General features: G+C 50.6%; 1 protein-coding gene across 1 annotated transcript; it reads right to left on the reverse strand.

The window, feature by feature from the left end:
- Positions 1 to 4251: 4251 nt before the first annotated feature.
- RPS19 (ribosomal protein S19) lies at positions 4252 to 14852 on the reverse strand. Its single transcript, XM_007661963.4, has 6 exons — positions 14757 to 14852; positions 12778 to 12848; positions 12393 to 12493; positions 5204 to 5387; positions 4603 to 4657; positions 4252 to 4315 (listed from the first exon to the last, which is right to left on the reverse strand). The coding sequence occupies exons 2-6, from the start codon at positions 12846 to 12848 to the stop codon at positions 4289 to 4291; spliced, it is 438 nt and encodes a 145-aa protein (XP_007660153.1). The 5' UTR covers positions 14757 to 14852; the 3' UTR covers positions 4252 to 4288.
- Between the last annotated feature and the right edge of the window lie 4359 nt (positions 14853 to 19211).

The raw sequence follows: 19211 nt of genomic DNA on the forward strand, positions 1-19211 counted from the left end.
GCTCCTCTCTCTGGGGTGGGATTGAGAGGGATTTCTGAGCCAGTGCTGCCCCTTTGTGGCTCAGGCCCACAGTGATACTCGGGAAAGACCACTGGAGACCGTCAGGATGCCTGGGGGGTTCAATCCAGATTCGGTACTAATAAAAATTAATCATTATGGTATTTGCAAAGAATCATGAATAATTCTGGTACTTGTTAAGCGCTTATTACGTGCCAGGCACTCTTCTAAGCGCTGGGGTAGATACAAGCTAATCAGCTTGTCCCATGTGGGGCTCACAGTCTTCACCCCCATTTTACCTAGGAGGTAATCGAGGTCCAGAGAAGTGAAGTGACTCCCCCAAGGTGGCACAGCAGGCAAGCAGGCGGAGCCGGGATTAGATCCCACGTCCTCTGACTCCCAAGGCACTAGGCCACGCTGCTTCTCTGTATTATGTGCCAAGCACTATCTAAGCACCGGGGTAGAGACAAGCTAATCAGGTTGACCCACGTGGGACTCATTCTTAACCCCCATTTTACCTATGAGGTAACTGAGGCCCAGAGAAGTGAAGTGACTCCCCAAAGAACCCACATCCTCTGACTCCCAAGCCACTAGGCCATGCTGATTCTCTGTATTATGTTCCAAGCACTGTTCTAAGATTTGAAGTAGATACAAGTTAATCAAGTTGGGCAAAGTCCCTGTCCCACATGGGGTTCACACTCCTATCTCTAATCTTATGTTTTATCTGTGGTAATACTTAGCTGTGTGACCTTGGGCAAGTCACTTCACTTCTCTGGGCCTCAGTTAACTCATCTGTAAAATGGGGATTAAGACTGTGAGCTTCACATGGGACAACCTGATTACCCTGTATCTACCCCAGTGCTTAGAACAGTGCTCTGCACATAGTAAGCGCTTAACAAATACCAACATTTTCAGGACTTGTTGGGTGTTCAGATTTGGACCTGTCACCCCAATCGCAATTCTTCACCCCTATCATTACGGCCAACTTCAGCACCCAGAGGAGCTCATAATACCTAACCGCTCCAGTCATCGACTACTGCTGCTGCCATAGCGAAAGAAGCAGCACTGCCTAGTGGATAGGCCTGGGAGTCAGAATGGCCTGGGTTCTAATCCTGGCTCTGCCATTTATCTGGGTGACCTGAGGCAAGTGAGTTCCCTCTATAAAATGGGGATTATGACTGTAAACCTCATGTGGGACATGAACTGTGTCCAACTTGATTAGCTTGTATCTACCCCAGTGCTTAGTACAGTGCCTGGCGCGTAGTAAGTGCCATAAGCTCATTGTGGGCAGGGAATGTGTCCATTTATTATTGTACTGTACTCTCCCAAGTGCTTAACACGGTGCTTTGCACACAAAGTGTTCAATAAATACAATTGAATCGATATTTCTTGTATTGTCCTCTTTCAAGTGTTTAGTATGGTGCTTTGCCAAATTGTACTTTCCAAGCGCTTAATAGAGTGCTCTGCAGTCGGCCCTCAATAAATACAATTGAACAAACTGCATGGAAGTAGGTGCTCAATAAATAATTATGGTATTTGTTAAGTGCCTACTATGTGCCAGGCACTGTATTTGGATACAAACAAATCGGATTGGACCCAGTCCCTGTCCCACCTGGGGTTCACAGTCTCGATCCCTATTTTTGCAGATGAAGGAACCGAAACCCGGAGAAGTGAAGTGACTTCACGTTGCTCGGTGGAAAGAGCCCGGGCTTAGGAGTCAGAGATCATGAGCTCTAATCCCGGCTCTGCCACCTGTCAGCTGGGTGACTTTGGGCAAGTCACTTGACTCCTCAGTGCCTCAGTGACCTCATCTGGAAAATGGGGATGGAGACTGTGAGCCTCACAGGGGGCAACCTGATTACCGATTAGACTGTAAATTAGACTGTCTGCGAGCCAGTCATTGGGCAGGGATGGTCTCTATCTGTGGCCGAATTGCACATTTATTTATTGCACATAGTAAGCGCTCAATAAATACTATTGAATGCCCCTGTATACCCCAGCGCTTAGAACAGTGCTCGGCACATAGTAAGCACTTAACAAATAGCAACCTTATTATTACTTGCTGAAGGCCGCACAGCAGACGGGTGGCGGGGCGGGGATTAGAACCCAGGACCTTCGGACTCCCAGGTCCGGGTTCCATTCCCTCTGTCCCGTTGCTTCCTTACGATCGAATGTATAATTGCAGGAGAAAAAGGGGGAGAAGGTGGGAGCAGGGTCTTAGAGAAGAAGATGGAGAGCGGGAGATTGCAGGCCGGCTCCTGCGGCTTCGGGTCGACGCGTCGAAATTTTCCGCCCGCCGGCGGCGGACCAATCAGCGCGAGGCCCGGCCCATTGCCCGGCGGCGCCAGCCAATCACCGCGCAGGGGGCGGGGCCTCACTCGCAGGACGGACTGGACGGCGGGCGACCCCCCGCGGCCAACCCAGGAACCGCAGTCGCCGCTTCCTCATCGGAGGGCGCCGATAAGGCAACCAAATAACGTAATAATGATGTTGGTATTAAGCGCTTACTATGTGCCGAACGCTGTTCTAAGCGCTGGGGGACAGGGTCATCAGGTTCTCCCACGTGAGGCTCACAGTCTTCATCATCCCAAATGGGGGTTAACTGTGAGCCTCATGTGGGACAACCTGATGACCCTGTCTCTCCCCCAGCACTTAGAACAGTGCTCTGCGCATAGTAAGCGCTTAATACCAACATTAGCCCCACTTTCCAGATGAGGTCATTGAGGCCCAGAGAAGTGAAGTGACTTGCCCAGTCACACAGCTGACAAGTGGCAGAGCCGGGATTCGAACCCATGACCTCTGGCTCCCAAGCCTGGACTTTCGACTGAGCCACACTGCTTCTCTAATACAATAAGGTTGGTATTTGTTAAGCGCTTACTATGTGCAGAGCACTGTTCTGAGCGCTGGGGTAGATACAGGGTAATCAGGATGTCCCATGTGAGGCTCAGTTAATCCTATTTTACAGATGAGGTAACAGGCACAGAGAAGTGACGGGTCTTGCCCAGTCACACAGCCAAGTGGCAGAGCTGGGATTCAAACCCATGACCTCTGACTCCCAAGCCCAGGCTCTTTTGTCCAACCTGATTTGTTTGCATCCACCCCAGTGCTTGATACATAGTAAGCACTTAACAAGTACCATTATTATTATTCACCCATGAGCTTATTACTCCCAGGCTATTAGACCACCCTCCTTGATTCTATTCATTTTGATAAGGGTGTCTTGTTTTTGTTTTGTTCTGTCTGGCTCTGCTGTCTCCCCCCATTTAGACTGTGAGCCCCTCATTGGGCAGGGATCGTCTGTTTCCGAATTGTACATTCCAAGCGCTTAGTACAGTGCTCTGCACATAGTAAGCGCTCAATGAGAAGCAGCGTGGCTCAGTGGAAAGAGCCCGGGCTTGGGAGTCAGAGGTCGTGGGTTCTAACCCCAGCTCTGCCACTTTCCAGCTGTGTGACTTTGGCTAAGTCACTTTACTTCTCTGTGCCTCAGTTACCTGTCAAATGGGGATTAAAACTGTGAGCCCTACGTGGGACAACCTGATCACCTTGTAAACCCCCAGTGCTTAGAACAGTGCTTTGCACATACTAAGCGCTTAAAAAAATACCACCATTCATTTTTTTAAAATAAATACTATTGAATGAAATACTATTGAATGAACGCACCACCCTGCTCCCCCTCTACCTCAGTCAAGCAGCTCTGACGCTGGGCACACCCCTCCGCGGCTGGCTACGGGCGGACCGCGAACCGAAGCTTGGGGCACCGAGCCTCTCGGCCCCCTCACAATGACAGGATACGGAGGGGAAAGGGACTCCCAGGGCATTTGAACCAGCGGCGGCGGAGCTAGGCAGGAAGCTGCCGTGTCTAAACCCTGCCGGCGAGCCGAAGATGGCCTGGAGCCAGCCGCTTCACGCCTGCTTGAAGACAGAATGGATTTTTTTTACCAGCTTGCGCGCGAGTCCCCCAGAGAGCCCGTTTAGAAGTCAGCCACGGCAACGCCCTGGATTCTTCCTACTTTCATCTGCCTCCCCGGTGGCAGGCAGCGGCAGGAGTTGTGCCTCCGTCAGACGTGCCCACGTGCGGAGTTGGCAACCGGGGGGCACGAAGGGAGGAGCCGTGGGGCCGGGGTCCCGCGGCAGATTTCACCCCAGGGCCCCAGCTGGGGCTTTTTATGCAGGGAGAATCGATTCTACCCGCTCTCCTCCCTTTACAGTGACCAAAGGAAGCATCCTCCCCCCGGCAGGCTACAGGAGACAGACTATGAACAAGACAATTTATTAATTTTACTCCATTGGTTTAATGTTTCTTGTTGGCAGCTGCCACCTGAAATGAAGAGGTAGCCGAGTGAGTTCACTTGGGTGACCAGGCCGGAGTCGCCTTCCCTCCGCCCCACGCCCACCCCAGGGGAGCTGGGACTTGAGGATTTGGGGCGGGGGAAGATGACCGGGGAAGGTCATGGGAGTTGAGGGCAGAAGGGGGAGATGACGGTGGCCTCCAGTCCCACCCCAGGCCCAGGAAAGGAAACGGGGGGCCATCTCAGGAGTTGAACCCAGAAAAAGGGGGATAGAGGAGGTCCACGGGCCCAGGTAGGAGAGGTGGGGGGCGGTCACCTGTCCGGCAATCCTGTCCAGGTCTCTCTGTCCCTGAGGCGTCAGCTTGCGGCCCCTGCGAGAGGGAGGAAAGGCGAGTGAAACGGTCGGCCCGGTGGGGTGGGGGTGGGGGGGTGCGCGCCCACCGACCCCGCGGCTGCGTGCCAGTCCCGGGAGCGGCTCCGGCGCGGCCGAGGCTAATCTGCGCGTGGCCGGAATTACTCCCGGCCGACTCCCCGGGGCCGCTCCACCGATTTCCAACCAACGAGGGGCCGCTGGGGAGCTGACGAGGTGTCGTTTGTGCAAGCATTAGATCAAAAGCCCCGAAAAATCAATTGGGAAAAGTTAACGAGCAAACTAATGAAAGCAGACAGTCGCTAAATTACCTTCCCGGAGCCCGGTGCAGCCATCCGGAGAGGTCGGGGTGAGGCGGCGTGTCTGCAGACCTACCTCAGGAGCCACTTGCCATCGCCATGGCAACTGTGCAGGGTAAGCCTGCTGCTTTTGGGGCCGCGGGCCCCCCGGCCCCAGAGACGCCGCCACCCACCCCTCTGGATTGGCCACCGGTCCCCTCCTTGATGTGGGGGGTAGGGGGAAGGGGTTAAAGGTCGTCTCCGCTTACCCGTCCTGGTCCTTCTCCACCATCTTGAGCCCCTCCAAGGCCTGAAGGACCCTCCTGGCCACACTCTTGGACCCACGGCTGAAGTGGCTGGGCATGACCCCGTTGCGCTGGCGGCCACCGTAGATCTTGGTCATGGACCCCACTCCGGCCCCGCCCCGCAGGTACAGGTGCCGGGCCGTGGACGCTGACAGGTGAGGGAGGTGAAAAAAAGAAAAGAGAAAGAAAACAAGGCTGTCTCGAGGGGTCCATCCAGAGGCCCTTTCGGCATCTTTAGGCTCACCACCCACACCTAACGGCAGGGCCTGGTGGACAGCGACCAGGCTGGACTCTCTTGACCGCTGTTCCATTTGTAAAAACCTACCCCCGTCAGAGTCAGGCTCCTGCGGCTGTGAAGAGGACTGGGTCCAACCTGATTATCCTCTACCTCAGCACTCGAGACAGGGTCTGGGACTTTAAATACCACAATTACTCTGAGCAATGGGGAATGAAAGTAAAAGTCTTTAAGAGAGAGCTTACTATATGCAAAGCACCATCCTAAACACTCGGGAGAGAACAAGAGAATAGAGACAAGATCCCTGTCCTCAAAGAGCTTACAGCCCATCACTTCTCCCCACTGTTTCTGGGAGCCCCCCACCCCCCTTTGGGGTTAAAACACGGGCAAAGGGGAGGGTGCCCGGCAGGGGTCAACTGCCCGAGAAGCGGCCCTTGCCCCCGCCATCCAGAGAGCCAACTCCGGGCTCCACTGTTCCCCGCAACCAGGGAACGCTGCTGTGTGACCGTGGGTGAGTCACTTCACATCTCTGTGCCTCTCTTACCTCGTCGGCAAAATGGGGAATTAAGACTGTGACCCTAAAATGACACAGGGACTGTCCAGCCTGGTTGGCTCGGATCTACCCCGGCGCCCAATACAATGCCTAGCACACAGCACTTATATACCATTTAAAAAAAAAAAAATCCAGGCCCTGAAAATGCTCCTGAAGCTGTTAAGGAACTCGGATCAGAGGTCCCAATCAAGATGAGAGCAAAATTTTCAGGAAAACCATAGAAGCCCTTTAAAAAAAAAAAAAGTTGGTATTTAAGCGCTATGTGCTGGGCACTGTTCTAAGCGCTGGGGTAGATACAGGGTAATCAGGTTGTCCCACGTGAGGCTCACAGTTAATCCCCATTTTACAGATGAGGTAACTGAGGCACAGAGAAGTGAAGTGACCTGCCCACAGTCACACCGCTGACAAGTGCCAGAGCCGGGAGTCGAACTCATGACCTCTGGCTCCGAAGCCCAGGCTCTTTCTACTGAGCCACGCTGCCTTAATACCACAGCACACATAGAGTACGCCAATCTTCCACACCACCCGCCTTCCAGTGGGCATGAGGTGCTGCTCCCCAGCTGATGCAGACAAAAACCAGTCCCAGAGTCACAGGGTCTGCTCTGCCCTGCCAGCCCCCCAGACCCCACTGAACCCCCAGCCGGATGGGGGGCACCTCTGAACGGGCCCAAGGCTCCTCCTCAGCTCAGGAGCAGCGGAGTGGATGAGGCAGCCTGTACCCCGAAACAAGGTCACAATATCCCACAGGATTACGTGAGACCAGGGCAAAAGCAGACTACCGCCGCCAGACCACGGCTCGTCTGATTTTCACAGATGCGCAGACCTTGCTTGGCTACATGGCCTTGTGGGCCCCAGTGAAAAGCACAAAGGAGAAACAGTGTGGCCTAATGGATAGAGACCGGGGCCTCGGAGTTCGAATAATGGCACTTAAGCGCTTAACTTCGTGCCAGGCACTGTAATAATAATGATGTTGGTATCGGTTAAGCGCTTACTAGGTGCAGAGCCCTGTTCTAAGCGCCGGGGCAGATACAGGGTCATCAGGTTGCCCCACGTGAGGCTCCCAGTCTTCATCACCATTTTCCAGATGAAGTCACTGAGGCCCAGAGAAGTACAGTCACACAGCTGACAAGTGGCTGAGCCGGGATTCGAACCCATGACCTCGGACTCCCAAGCCCGGGCTCTTTCCACCGAGCCACGCTGCTTCTCACGCGACCTGGGTTCTAATCCCGGCTCCGCCACTTGTCCACTGCGGGACGCTGGGCAAGTCGCTTCACTTCCCTGGGCCAGTTCCCTCATCTGTAAAACGGGGATTGAGACTGAGCCCCATGTGGGACAGGGACTGTGTCCAACCTGATTAGGCTGTACCTACCCTAGCGCTTAGAACAGTGCCACACATAGTAAACACTTTACAAATACAGAGAAGCAGCGTTGCTCAGTGGAAAGAGCCCTGGCTTGGGAGTCAGAGGTCATGGGTTTGAATTCTGGCTCTGCCCCTTGTCAGCTGTGTGACTGGGGGCAAGTCACTTCACTGGGCCTCAGTTCCCTCATCTGTAAAATGGGAATTAACTGTGAGCCTCACGTGGGACAATCTGATGACCCTGTACCTACTCCAGCGCTTAGAACAGTGCTCTGCACATAGTAAGCGCTTAAATACCAACATTATTATTAAATACCATGATTATCACCAGTAAAATGGGGACTGAGACTGTGAGCCCCATGTGGGACAGGAACTGTGTCCAACCTGATAAGCTTTTGTATCTACCCCGGTGCTTTGTAGTAGAGTTCCTGGCATATATTGAGTGCTTACTACTATAGAAAAAGGAAAACATAAAGGGTTGAGGGTCACCGTAGCCATTAAGAAGATCTATTAGCAAGGCAACCATTTTTATTATTATTATTATTATTAAAATACAGGCACTCCCTGGGCCCGTAACAATCAGGGCTAGAAAACTAAGCCTTTAACTGACTGAGCCTCTAATAATTATAATAATAATCTAAAAAGTTAGTATTTAAGTACTTACTACGTGCCAGGCCCTGTACTAAGCACTGGGGTGGATACAAGCAAATCGGGTTGGACAGGCTCTGTCCACATGGAGCTCAGTCTCAATCCCCATTGTACAGATAAGGCAACTGAGGCACAGAAGAGAAGTTGACTTGCCTGAGGTCACACAGCAGATGAGCAGCAGAGTCAGAATTAGAACTCAGGCCCTCCTGACTCCTAACTAGGCCACACTGCATCTCAGTCCTCTAGACTGTCACTTCATTGTGGGCAGGGGGTCTTGTCTAGTGCTTTGACCACAGTAAGCTCTCAATAAATGATTGCACGTCCAAACCAATTTTCCCAGAACAATGTCACAAGTGAGGGATTCGTTCCTGAAGTAAGGCTGGGCACCAGATTTTTAGCAAAGCAACCTACTCTGTGCTCCTGGTGCTCTTAAAAACGCTCCACCAATCTACTCATAGCTCCCTCACCTCCATAAAGGAAGTCTGCGATGTACAGAGAAGCAGCGTGGCTCAGTGGAAAGAGCCCGGGCTTGGGAGTCAGAGGTCATGGGTTCGAATCCCAGCTCTGCCACTTGTCAGCTGTGTGACTGGGGGCAAGTCACTTCACTTCTCTGGGCCTCGGTTCCCTCATCTGGAAAATGGGGATTAAGACTGTGAGCCCCACGTGGGTCAACCTGATGACCCTGTATCTGTCTCAGTGCTTAGAACAGTGCTCTGCACCTAGTAAGCGCTTCACAAATACCAACATTATTATTACTATTACAGATGGCAGAGCAGTGTTGCCTAGAAGAGCACAGGCCTGGGAGCCAGAGGGCCTAAATTCTAACCTGGGCTTCTCCATGTACTTGCCGCAACAATCAATCAATCGACGGTATTTTTTGATCGCTTACTATGTGCGGGGCAGTGTGATGATAATATTGGTATTTGTTAAGCGCTTACTATGTGCAGAGCACTGTTCTAAGCACTGGGGTAGATAAAGGGTAATCAGGTTGTCCCACGTGAGGTTCACAGTTAAACCCCATTTTACAGATGAGGTAACTGAGGCACAGAGAAGTTAAGTGACTTGCCCACAGTCACAAAGCTGACAAGTGGCAGAGCCGGGAGTCCAACCCATGACCCCTGACTCCGAAGCCCAGGCTCTTTCCACTGAGCACTAAGCGCTTGGGAGAGCACAATACAACAGAATTAGACGTGTTCCCTGCCACCGAATGAGCTTAGAGTCTAGAGAGCCGACCAAGGCAAGATGCTGCCCCTCGACCCCATTTCACTTAGTGGGAACCCCCAACTTCTGCCCTGAAGGTTCTTCTCAGGGTCCTGCACTACCCTGGATGTCCTGCAATAGTAAAAAAGCGATCCCCTGTAATAATAATAATGATGGCATTTGTTAAGCTTTATGTGCCAGGCACTGCAGATAAGATAATCAGGGTGGACACAGTCTTAATCCCCATTTTACCGATGAGGTATACTGAGACCCAGAAGTGAAGTGACTTGCCAAGGTCACACAGCAGACAAGTGGGGGGGGGGGGGGTAGGATTAGAACCCAGGTCCTCTTGACTCCCAGGCCCAGGCTCTATCCACCAGGCCACAATGTCCCACATAGGGCTCAGTCTAACACCCATTTTACAGATGAGGTAACAGGCACAGACAAGTGACTTGCCCAAGGTCGTAGGCAAGTGCCAGAGCTGGGATTAGAACCCAGGTCCTCTGAAGCCCAGGTTCTTCCCCAAAGGTCACATTGCTTCCCATGTGATTCCCAAGTCCCTCATTTCCTCATCTCTAAGATGGGGGTTCAATCCCTGTTCTTCCTTCAACTTGGACTCTGAGCTCCAAGCGGGACCTAATTATCTTGTAACTCCCCCAGTGCTTGGCCCACAGTAACTGCTTAACAAATGCACAATTACCAGTATGGAACTTGTCATGGTTTAGAAACTCCGTAAGCTTTGTCATAACTCCTGCGCTGCCGGGACGGTTTCTAAAATCCTTTTAGACGAGTGGTCACCTATAGTACGTCCTTAATTGGAAATGATAGGAGGGAATAGCTCTGTTGTATTTTCCCAAGAGTTGAGAACAGCACTCAGCACACATTAAGCGCTCAATACCCTTGATTGAGCATAAAGACCGAAAGAATGAATCAAATTCAGATTCCGCACTTCATGACGCCAAACTGGAACGTAACAATCCTCCAAATGCATGACGGGGAGGATGAAGATACCCCAGGAATTCAGCTGGTATCACACCTCCTCCAAGAGGCCTTCCCTGCCTAGGCCCTCCCTTCTTGGTGTGGGGGCTCACAGTCGCAACCCCCACTGTACAGATGAGGTAACTGAGGCATAGAGAAGCGAAGCAATTTGTCCAAAGGTCACAAAACAGACAAGTGGGGGAGCTGGGATAAGCACCCAGGTGTTTCTAATAACGGCACGTCTTAAGCACTTACTATATGCCAAGCACTATGGTGTATACAATCAATTCGGGTTGGACACAGGTTCTGCCCCATATGGGGCTCACAGTCTCAATCCCCATTTTACAAGATGAGGCAACCGAGGCAGAGCAGTGAAGTGACTTGCCTAAGGTCACACAGCAGACCAGACCATGCTCCTTCCACTAAGTCACGCAGGCTGTCTCGACTGTGAGCTCCTTGTGGGCAAGGAACACTTCTATCAACCCTACTGTTTCGTTCCACCCTAGATACCTAGTCCGTTACCTGGTACGCACCCCAATTCCACTGGCTGACTGATCCCCAGAACAAATTCCCAGAACCATTCCCACTCTGCAATGGGCCCAGCCGTTCCATCTCCAAGGGTGTCAAGCACAGACAGGAAACTAATAATCCTGGTGCCTTTTAAGCACTTTCTGTACACTGTGGATAGTTAAGATCAGGAAAGATCAACTCTCTTATAGTAGGCATCTGGGAAGTGCTTATCGAGGTCATTGTAGCCAGGAGTTTCGATTTCAAAGCAATAGTGCTTTTCTGAAATCCATCGGTGGTATTTATTGAGCGTTTGCCGCGTGCAAACCGCTGTATTATGTCATTGAAAAAGTATCATGCTATAGAGTTAGTAGTCAAGTTCCCCTCCTCATGAGCTTGTAGTCTAGAGGGGGACACTGACGTGCCACTTGTCTGCTGTGAATTTGGGCAAGTCACTTAACTTCTCTGAGCCTCAGTTACCCCATCTGGAAAATGGGGATCAAGACTGGGCGCCCCATTTGGACAAGGGCTGTATCCAACCTGACTACCTTCTACCTCAGTGCTTGGCACATACTAAGTGCTTAAAAGGAAGCATAATTATTATAATAAGTTATGGATATGTATACAAGCGCTGTGGGGCTCATGGTGGGGTGAATAACGCGTATTAATTAAAGGGTACTGATCTAAATGCAGACGACGCAGAAGGGAGAGGGAGTAAGGGAAGAGGGGGCTTCTGTTGGGGAAGGCCTCTTGGAAATGTGACTTCAACAAGGAAACACACCTGAGCACATCTTTACACTCAATTACCTCCTTGTATCTGTTAATTTTAATGTCTTTCTCCCCACAAAGTTGCAAACAAAGGGCAGGGAACCACCCTACCAGTTCTCTTGTATTTCCCCACCGTACCTAGAACAGTGTAATTTATTTCTACTAATGTCCATCTCCCCAGCTCTAGATTTTAAGCACACTGGGGGCTGGGAATGTGAATATGTCTGGGGTGGGAGCTGTCTACTTCTGGACCTCCCCACACCCTAATCAATGAGATTTATTAAGCAATGTACTAAATGCTTAGGAGAGTATAATATAGCAACAGATTAAGTCCTTGCCGCAACTAGTTTACAGTCTAGAGGGGGAGACAGACATTAGTATTAAATAAATTACAGATACTGGAAGAGAGGATTCATTCAATCGTATTTATTCATTCATTCAATAGTATTTATTGAGCGCTTACTAGGTGCAGAGCTCTGTACTAAGCGCTTGGAATGAACAAATCGGTAACAGAGACAGTCCCTGCCCTTTGATGGGCTTACAGTTATTGAGCGCTTAGTGTGCGCAGAGCTCTGTACTAAGTGCTTGATGAATGTCTGTATTAACCCCATTATACACAAGTCCCTGGCAACCTTTTCCAACCTCCATCCACCTATCGGATCAGACTTCCGAGCCTGGTGGGTGCTTAGGACCACCAAATCCACAGAACCAGGGACAAATGAAGAAAAACAAACGAGTGACCACCCCCGATCACCCCACCCTGATCTGATCCTTCACTACCCGCTTTTCACCCCTCATCCCATACCAGGACCAGCCCCTGCTTCCACATTTTCCCACCCCACACCAGAAACCAACCACCCCCCAACAAAATGCCAACACCCACGCCTTCACCCCTCTCCCGTCTTACCAGCTCGAGTGTAGAACCAGTTCTCGTCATAAGGCGCCAATTCTTTGTGTTTGGCCAGCTTGACTGTGTCCACCCATTCGGGGACCTTTAGCTTCCCTGACCTGTGAAAGGAAGAAAAGCCCTCAGTCTCAGTGACCTCACCTGTCTTAAAACACTTCTCTCCAGGCCTCAGAATCCAAGCTACTGCCCCCGAGACTGAGGGTCTTTTATTCATTCAATCAAATTTACTAAGTGCTTACTGAGTGCAGAGCGCTGTACTGGACATCAGTAGAGTGAGAGTGTGTGTGTGAGAGAGAAGGGGACACAGAGAGAAACAGGCACCCAGGAACCCCCCCACCCAAGGAGACCGACATCCCCCTCAGCCCTCCCTCCGACCCCTACTCACTTTTTGAGGAAGGCAGCCAGGGCTCGGACGAACTCCTGCTGGTTCACGTCCTTCACAGTGACTCCTGGCATCTGCGTGGGAGGAAAGGGGGCAAAGAACTGAAGTCAGGGCGAGGTCATAATAATAATGGCATTTGTTAAGTGTTTACTATGTGTCAAGCACTGTTCTAAGCGCTGGTGGGGGGGAGATACAAGGGAATCAGGTTGTCCCACATGGAGCTCAGTCTTAATCCCCATTTTACAGATGAGGTAACTGAGGCACAGAGGAGTGAAGTGACTTGCCCAAAGTCACGGAGATGACAAGTGGCGGAGCTGGGATTCGAACCCATGACCTCTGACTCCCAAGGCCGGGTTCTTTCCACTGAGCCACGCTGGGTGGGGGTTCCACTCCAAGATCCCGTTAGGCCGTCTCCAAAGTGTGGTTTTTTTGGCGGGGGCAGCTGGGTCAGATGAATGCACCCCTAGATGTGCGAAGGTCCACTGGACTCCAGCTCTTCGCCTGGTGGGCGAGTAATTCCCGCCCCAGCCACCCCCGCCATAGGTAATATGGGGGTAAAACCTGCGAGCCCCAAGTGGGACCGGAACTGTGCTTGGAACCCAGCGCTTAGCACAGTGCCTGGCACATAGGAAGTGCTTAACAAATACCAGAATGGTTTGCTATAGACCCGGCCTTGCAGTCAGTTCAACCATTCATTCATTCAACCGTATTTATTGAGCATTTATTGTGTGCAAAGCACCGTACTAAGCGCTGGGAATGTACAATTCGGCAACCCAGAGAGACCATCCCCGCCCAACAACGAGCTCACAGTCTAAAAGGGGGTTGTCAGTGATATTTACTGAGCGCTTACTATGGCTGAGTAAAGCAGCGTGGCTCAGTGGAAAGAGCCCGGGCTCAGGAGTCAGAGGTCATGGGTTCAAATCCCGGCTCTGCCACTTGTCAGCTGGGTGACTGTGGGCAAGTCACTTCACTTCTCTGGGCCTCAGTGACTTCATCTGGAAAATGGGTATGAAGACAGTGAGGCTTTCCCGTGGAACAATCTGATGACCCTGTATCTGCCCCAGCGCTTAGAACAGGGCTCTGCACCTAGTAAGCGCTTAACAAATACCAACATTATTATTAGTACTTCACTTCTCGGTGTCTCAGTGACCTCATCTGTAAAATGGGGATGAAGACTGTGAGCCCCCCATGTTTCCACCTGATGACCCTGTATCACCCCCAGCGCTTAGAACAGGGCTCTGCACCTAGTAAGCGCTTAACAAATACCAACATTATTATTAGTACTTCACTTCTCGGTGTCTCAATGACCTCATCTGTAAAATGGGGATGAAGACTGTGAGCCCCCCATGTTTCCACCTGATGACCCTGTATCACCCCCAGCGCTTAGAACAGGGCTCTGCACCTAATAAGCGCTTAATCCCAACATTATTATTATTACTTCGCTTCTCGGTGTCTCAGTTCCCTCCTCTGTAAAATGGGGATGAAGACTGTGAGCCTCAAGTGGGACCACCTGATGGCCCTGTACCTCCCCAGCGCTTAGAACAGCGCTCTGCACCTAGTCAGCGCTTCCCAAACACCAACATTATCATCCCTTGTCAGCTGTGTGACCTTGGGTCGGGCGCTTCTCTGGGCCTCAGTGACCTCATCTGGAAAATGGGGATGATGACTGGGAGCCTCAGGTGGGACAGCCTGATGACCCCGTATCTGCCCCAGCGCTTAGAGCAGTGCTCTGCACAGAGTAGGTGCTTAACAAATGCCAACCTGATTATTACTGAGCCCCAATGAGGCCGCAAGGGGCCTCGTCCGGGGTCACGAGGCGACCCCCTGAACCCCACGTGGCCTGAGAAGCGGCCCCCCCATCGCCCTCCCGGCCCACGTGGCCCCCGGAGGCGGTCGGCGTGAGGTGGGGGATCCCGGGCGGTCCTGGGCGGCTGCGGCGGGCAAGCTCCCCGCCACCCCCCGAGCCCGAGCGGCGGACTCACCGTGCGGCCTCCGCGCTGCCGGGCAGGGAAAAGGGACCCACGGGGCCGCCCGGCCCGACTAGAGGGGGCCAAATCTCGCGCCAAGGATCGCGAGATGACGCCCGGCCCGCCGCCGCCAACGCTCGCGAGAATGGGGCGGGCGGGGAGGGAGAGAGGGCGGAAGTGGCGTCGCCCCCCTTGGAATGGCCGGGGCGTCGGGTGAGGGCGGAAGTGGGACGCTTCCGGGCAAACTGGGAAGGCCTTCGGGCTGGAGTTGGGAGGGAAAAGACTTCATTCATTCATCCATCCATCCATCCATCCATCCATCCATCCATCCATCCATCCATCCATCCATCCATCCATCCATCCATCCATCCATCCATCCATCCATCCATCCATCCATCCAGTCATTCATTCATTCAGTCATTCCTTCCTTCCTTCCTTCCTTCCTTCAGTCAGTCAGCCAGTTAGTCATTCAGTCAGTCAGTAGTCAGTCAGTCAGACAGTCATTCAGTCAGTCAGTCAGTAGTCAGTCAGTCAATCATTCACGTTTACTAAGAGAAGCAGCGTGGCTCAGTGGAAAGAGCCCGGGCTTGGGAGTCAGAGGTCGTGGGTTCGAATCCCACTTGTCCACTGGGTGACTGTGGGCAAGTCACTTCTCTGGGCCTCAGTTCCCTCATCTGTCAAATGGGAATGAAGACTGGGAGCCTCAAGTGGGCACTTGTCCGCTGGGTGACTGTGGGCGAGTCACTTCACTTCTCTGGGCCTCAGTTCCCCTCACCTGTCAAATGGGGATGAAGACTGTGGGCCTCATGTGTGACAACCTGATGACCCTGTATCTCCCCCAGCGCTTAGAACAGTGCTCTGCATATAGTAAGCGCTTAATAAATACCAACATTATTATTTATTGAGCGCTCGGAGCACTGTCTTAAGCGCTTGGAAAGTGCAATTCGGCAACAAGTAGAGACACTACCTACCCAACATTAGATTGTACGTTCCAAGCGCTTAGGACGGTGCTCTGCACACAGGAAGCGCTCAGTAAATAGGAGTGAATGAATGAATTAGGGGTGACACCCGCAAGAGGGTTCATTCATTCACTCTTATTCATTGAGCACTTCCTCTGTGCGGAGCACTGTGCTAAGCGCTTGGACAACACAATTCAGCAACAGATAGAGACACTCCCTACCCAACATTAGATTCTACCTTCCAAGCACTTAGAACAGTGCTCTGCGCACAAGAAGCGCTCAATAAATAGGAGTGAATTAGGGATGAGACCCGCAAGGGGGTTCATTCATTCGCTTGTATTTATTGAGCGCTTACTGTGTGCAGAGCACTGACCTAAGCGCTTGGAAAGTACAATTCAGTAAGTAGAGACACTTTCTACCCAACATTAGATTGTACATTCCAAGTGCTTAGGACAGTGCTCTGCGCACAAGAAGCGCTCAATAAATAGGAGTGAATTAGGGATGAGACCGGCAAGAGGGTTCATTCAATCATTGACTTGAGTGCTTACTGTGTGCAGAGCACTGACCTAAGCGCTTGGACAGTACAATTCGGCAACAAGTAGAGACACTCCCTACCCAACATTAGATTGTCCGTTAGGACACTCGTAATAAATACGAGTGAATGAATGAATTAGGGATGAGACCCGCAAGAGGGTTCATTCATTCACTCGTACTTATTGAACGCTTCCTGTGTGCAGAGCACTGTCCTAAGCGCTTGGACAGTACAATTCGGCAACAGAATAGTTGCGGATAGAGCAAGAAAAAAACATTTTCAGAGAAGCAGGGAATAATAATAATGACAATAACTGTGAGCCCCACCTGGGACAACCTGATCACCTTGCATTACCCCCCAGCGCTTAGAGCAGTGCTTGGCACATAGTAGACGCTTAACAAATACCATTATTATAACGGTAATATATGTGCCAAGCACTGCTCTAAGCGCTGGAGTAGTTATAATGTAATCAGGTTGTCCCACGTGGGGGGTCGTAGCCTTAATCCCCATCTTACAGATGAGGTAACTGAGGCACAGAGAAGTGAAGTGACTTGCCCTAGGCCACACAGCTGACAGGAGGCAAAGCAGACTTTAGAACCCATGACCTTTGACTCCCAAATCCATGCTCTTTCCACTAAGCCACGCTGCTTCTCACTAAGCCACTCCGCAAGCGGAGATGGGATCTTCTCATTCATTCAATCATTCATTCAAATGTATTTATTGAGCACTTACCGTGTGCAGAGAACTGTACTAAGCGTTGGAAAGCACAATTCAGCTTCCTTTCTGTCCAATCTCCACTCTACATTTCACCCTACTGCAGCTCCTCCCATAGTCCACCCCCAGCACCTGCTGAGTAATAATATCAATAGCAATAATAATAATTAAAAACAATATTCGTTAAATGTGTAATGTATGCCAAGCACTACGTTAAACCCAGAGGTAAAAGTCAGAACACAATTCCACATTCATTCAGTTGTATTTAGTGAGCATTTACCGTGTGCAGAGAACTGTACTAAGCATTGGAAAATACAATTCAGCTTCCTCTCTGTCCAGCCTCCACTCTACTTTTCATCCTACTGCAGCTCCTCCCATAGTCCACCCCCAACACCTGCTGAATAATAATATCAATAACAATAATAATAATAAAAAACAGTATTTGTTAAATGCATAATGTATGCCAAGCACTACATTAAACCCAGAGGTAAAGTCAGAACACAATTCCACATTCATTCAATTGTATTTATTGAGCACTTACCGTGTGCAGAGAACTGTACTAAACGTTGGAAAATACGATTCAGCTTCCTCTCTGTCCAACCTCCACTCCACTTTTCACCCTACTGCAGTTCCTCCCATAGTCCACCCCCAACACCTGCTGAATAATAATAATAACATCAATAGCAATAATAATAATAAAAACCAATATGTGTTAAATGCGTAATGTATGGCAAGCACTATGCTAAACCCAGAGGTAAAGTCAGAACACAATTCCACATTCATTCAATCGTATTTAATAGTAATGTTGATATTTGTTAAGCGCTTACTATGCGCAGAGCACTGTTCTAAGCGCTGGGGTAGATACAGGGTCATCAGGTTGTCCCACATGAGGCTCACAGTTAATCCCCATTTTACAGATGAGGTAACTGAGGCACAGAGTAGTTAAGTCAGTTGCCCACAGTCACACAGCTGACAAGTGGCAGAGCCGGGTATTTAATGAGTGCTTACTGTGTGCAGAGCACTGGTACTAAGTGCTTGGGAGAGCACAATAAAACGATAAATAAACAAATTCCCTGCCCACAGTGAGTTTAGAGTCTAGAGCAGGAGATGTTCATTCATTCATTCTATAGTATTTATTGAGCGCTTACCATGTGCAGAGCACTGTACTAAGCACTTGGAATGTACAAATCGGCAACAGATAGAGACAGTCCCTGCCCATTGACAGGCTTACAGTCTAATTGGGGGAGACAGACAGACAAAAACAATAGCAATAAATAGTATAAAGAGCAATAAATAGAATCAAGACATTAGATAAGTCCTGTGGGGTTCTATACTAAGTGCCTGGGAGAGTACGATATAAGAACAGATACAGTCGCTGCCCCGGGAACTCATAGTCCAAGGAAGAGAGAGAACAGATATTTATAGGCATAGAACAGAGAAGTTATGTAACTTGTCCAAGGTTACACCCCGGGTAAATAATAATAATAATAATGTTGGTATTTGTTAAGCGCTTACTATGTGCCGAGCACTGTTCTAAGTGCTGGGGTAGACACAGGGGAATGAGGTTGTTCCACGTGGGGCTCACAGTCTTAATCCCCCTTTTACAGATGAGGGAACTGAGGCACCTAGAAGTGAAGTGACTTGCCCAAAGTCACACAGCTGACAAGTGGCCGAGCCAGGATTCAAACCCATGACCTCTGACTCCCAAGCCCATGCTCTTTCCACTGAGCCATGCTGCTTTGGAGGAGCAGAGGTTAGAACCCAGCTCTCATTCATTCATCTATTCATTCATCCAATCGTATTTATTGAGCGCTTATTGTGTGCACCGCACTAAGCCCTTGGGACACATTCCCTGTCCACAAGGAGCTTACGGTCTAGATGGTGGGAGACAGACATTAACGTAATTAACACTGTGAGTCCCATGTGGGACATGGACTGGGTCCAACCTGATTATCTTATATCTCCTTTCAGTCAGCAGAACAGTGCCTGGCACATAGTGAGCACTTGAAAGACACCCAAAAAGGGGGGCTTTTCCCAGCCAGTCTAAGAGGGGTCACTGGAGAGGCGAGGTTAAGGTTGGTAATAATAATAATAATAATAATGTTGGTATTTGTTAAGCGCTTACTATGTGCAGAGCACTGTTCTAAGCGCCGGGGGAGAGCCAGGGTCATCAGATTGTCCCACGTGAGGCTCACAGTTAACCACCATTTTACAGATGAGGTAACTGAGGCCCAGAGAAGTGAAGTGACTTGCCCACAGTCACAC

This window comes from Ornithorhynchus anatinus, chromosome 5 (assembly GCF_004115215.2).
Source record: "Ornithorhynchus anatinus isolate Pmale09 chromosome 5, mOrnAna1.pri.v4, whole genome shotgun sequence".
NCBI classification, from domain to species: Eukaryota; Metazoa; Chordata; class Mammalia; order Monotremata; family Ornithorhynchidae; genus Ornithorhynchus; species Ornithorhynchus anatinus.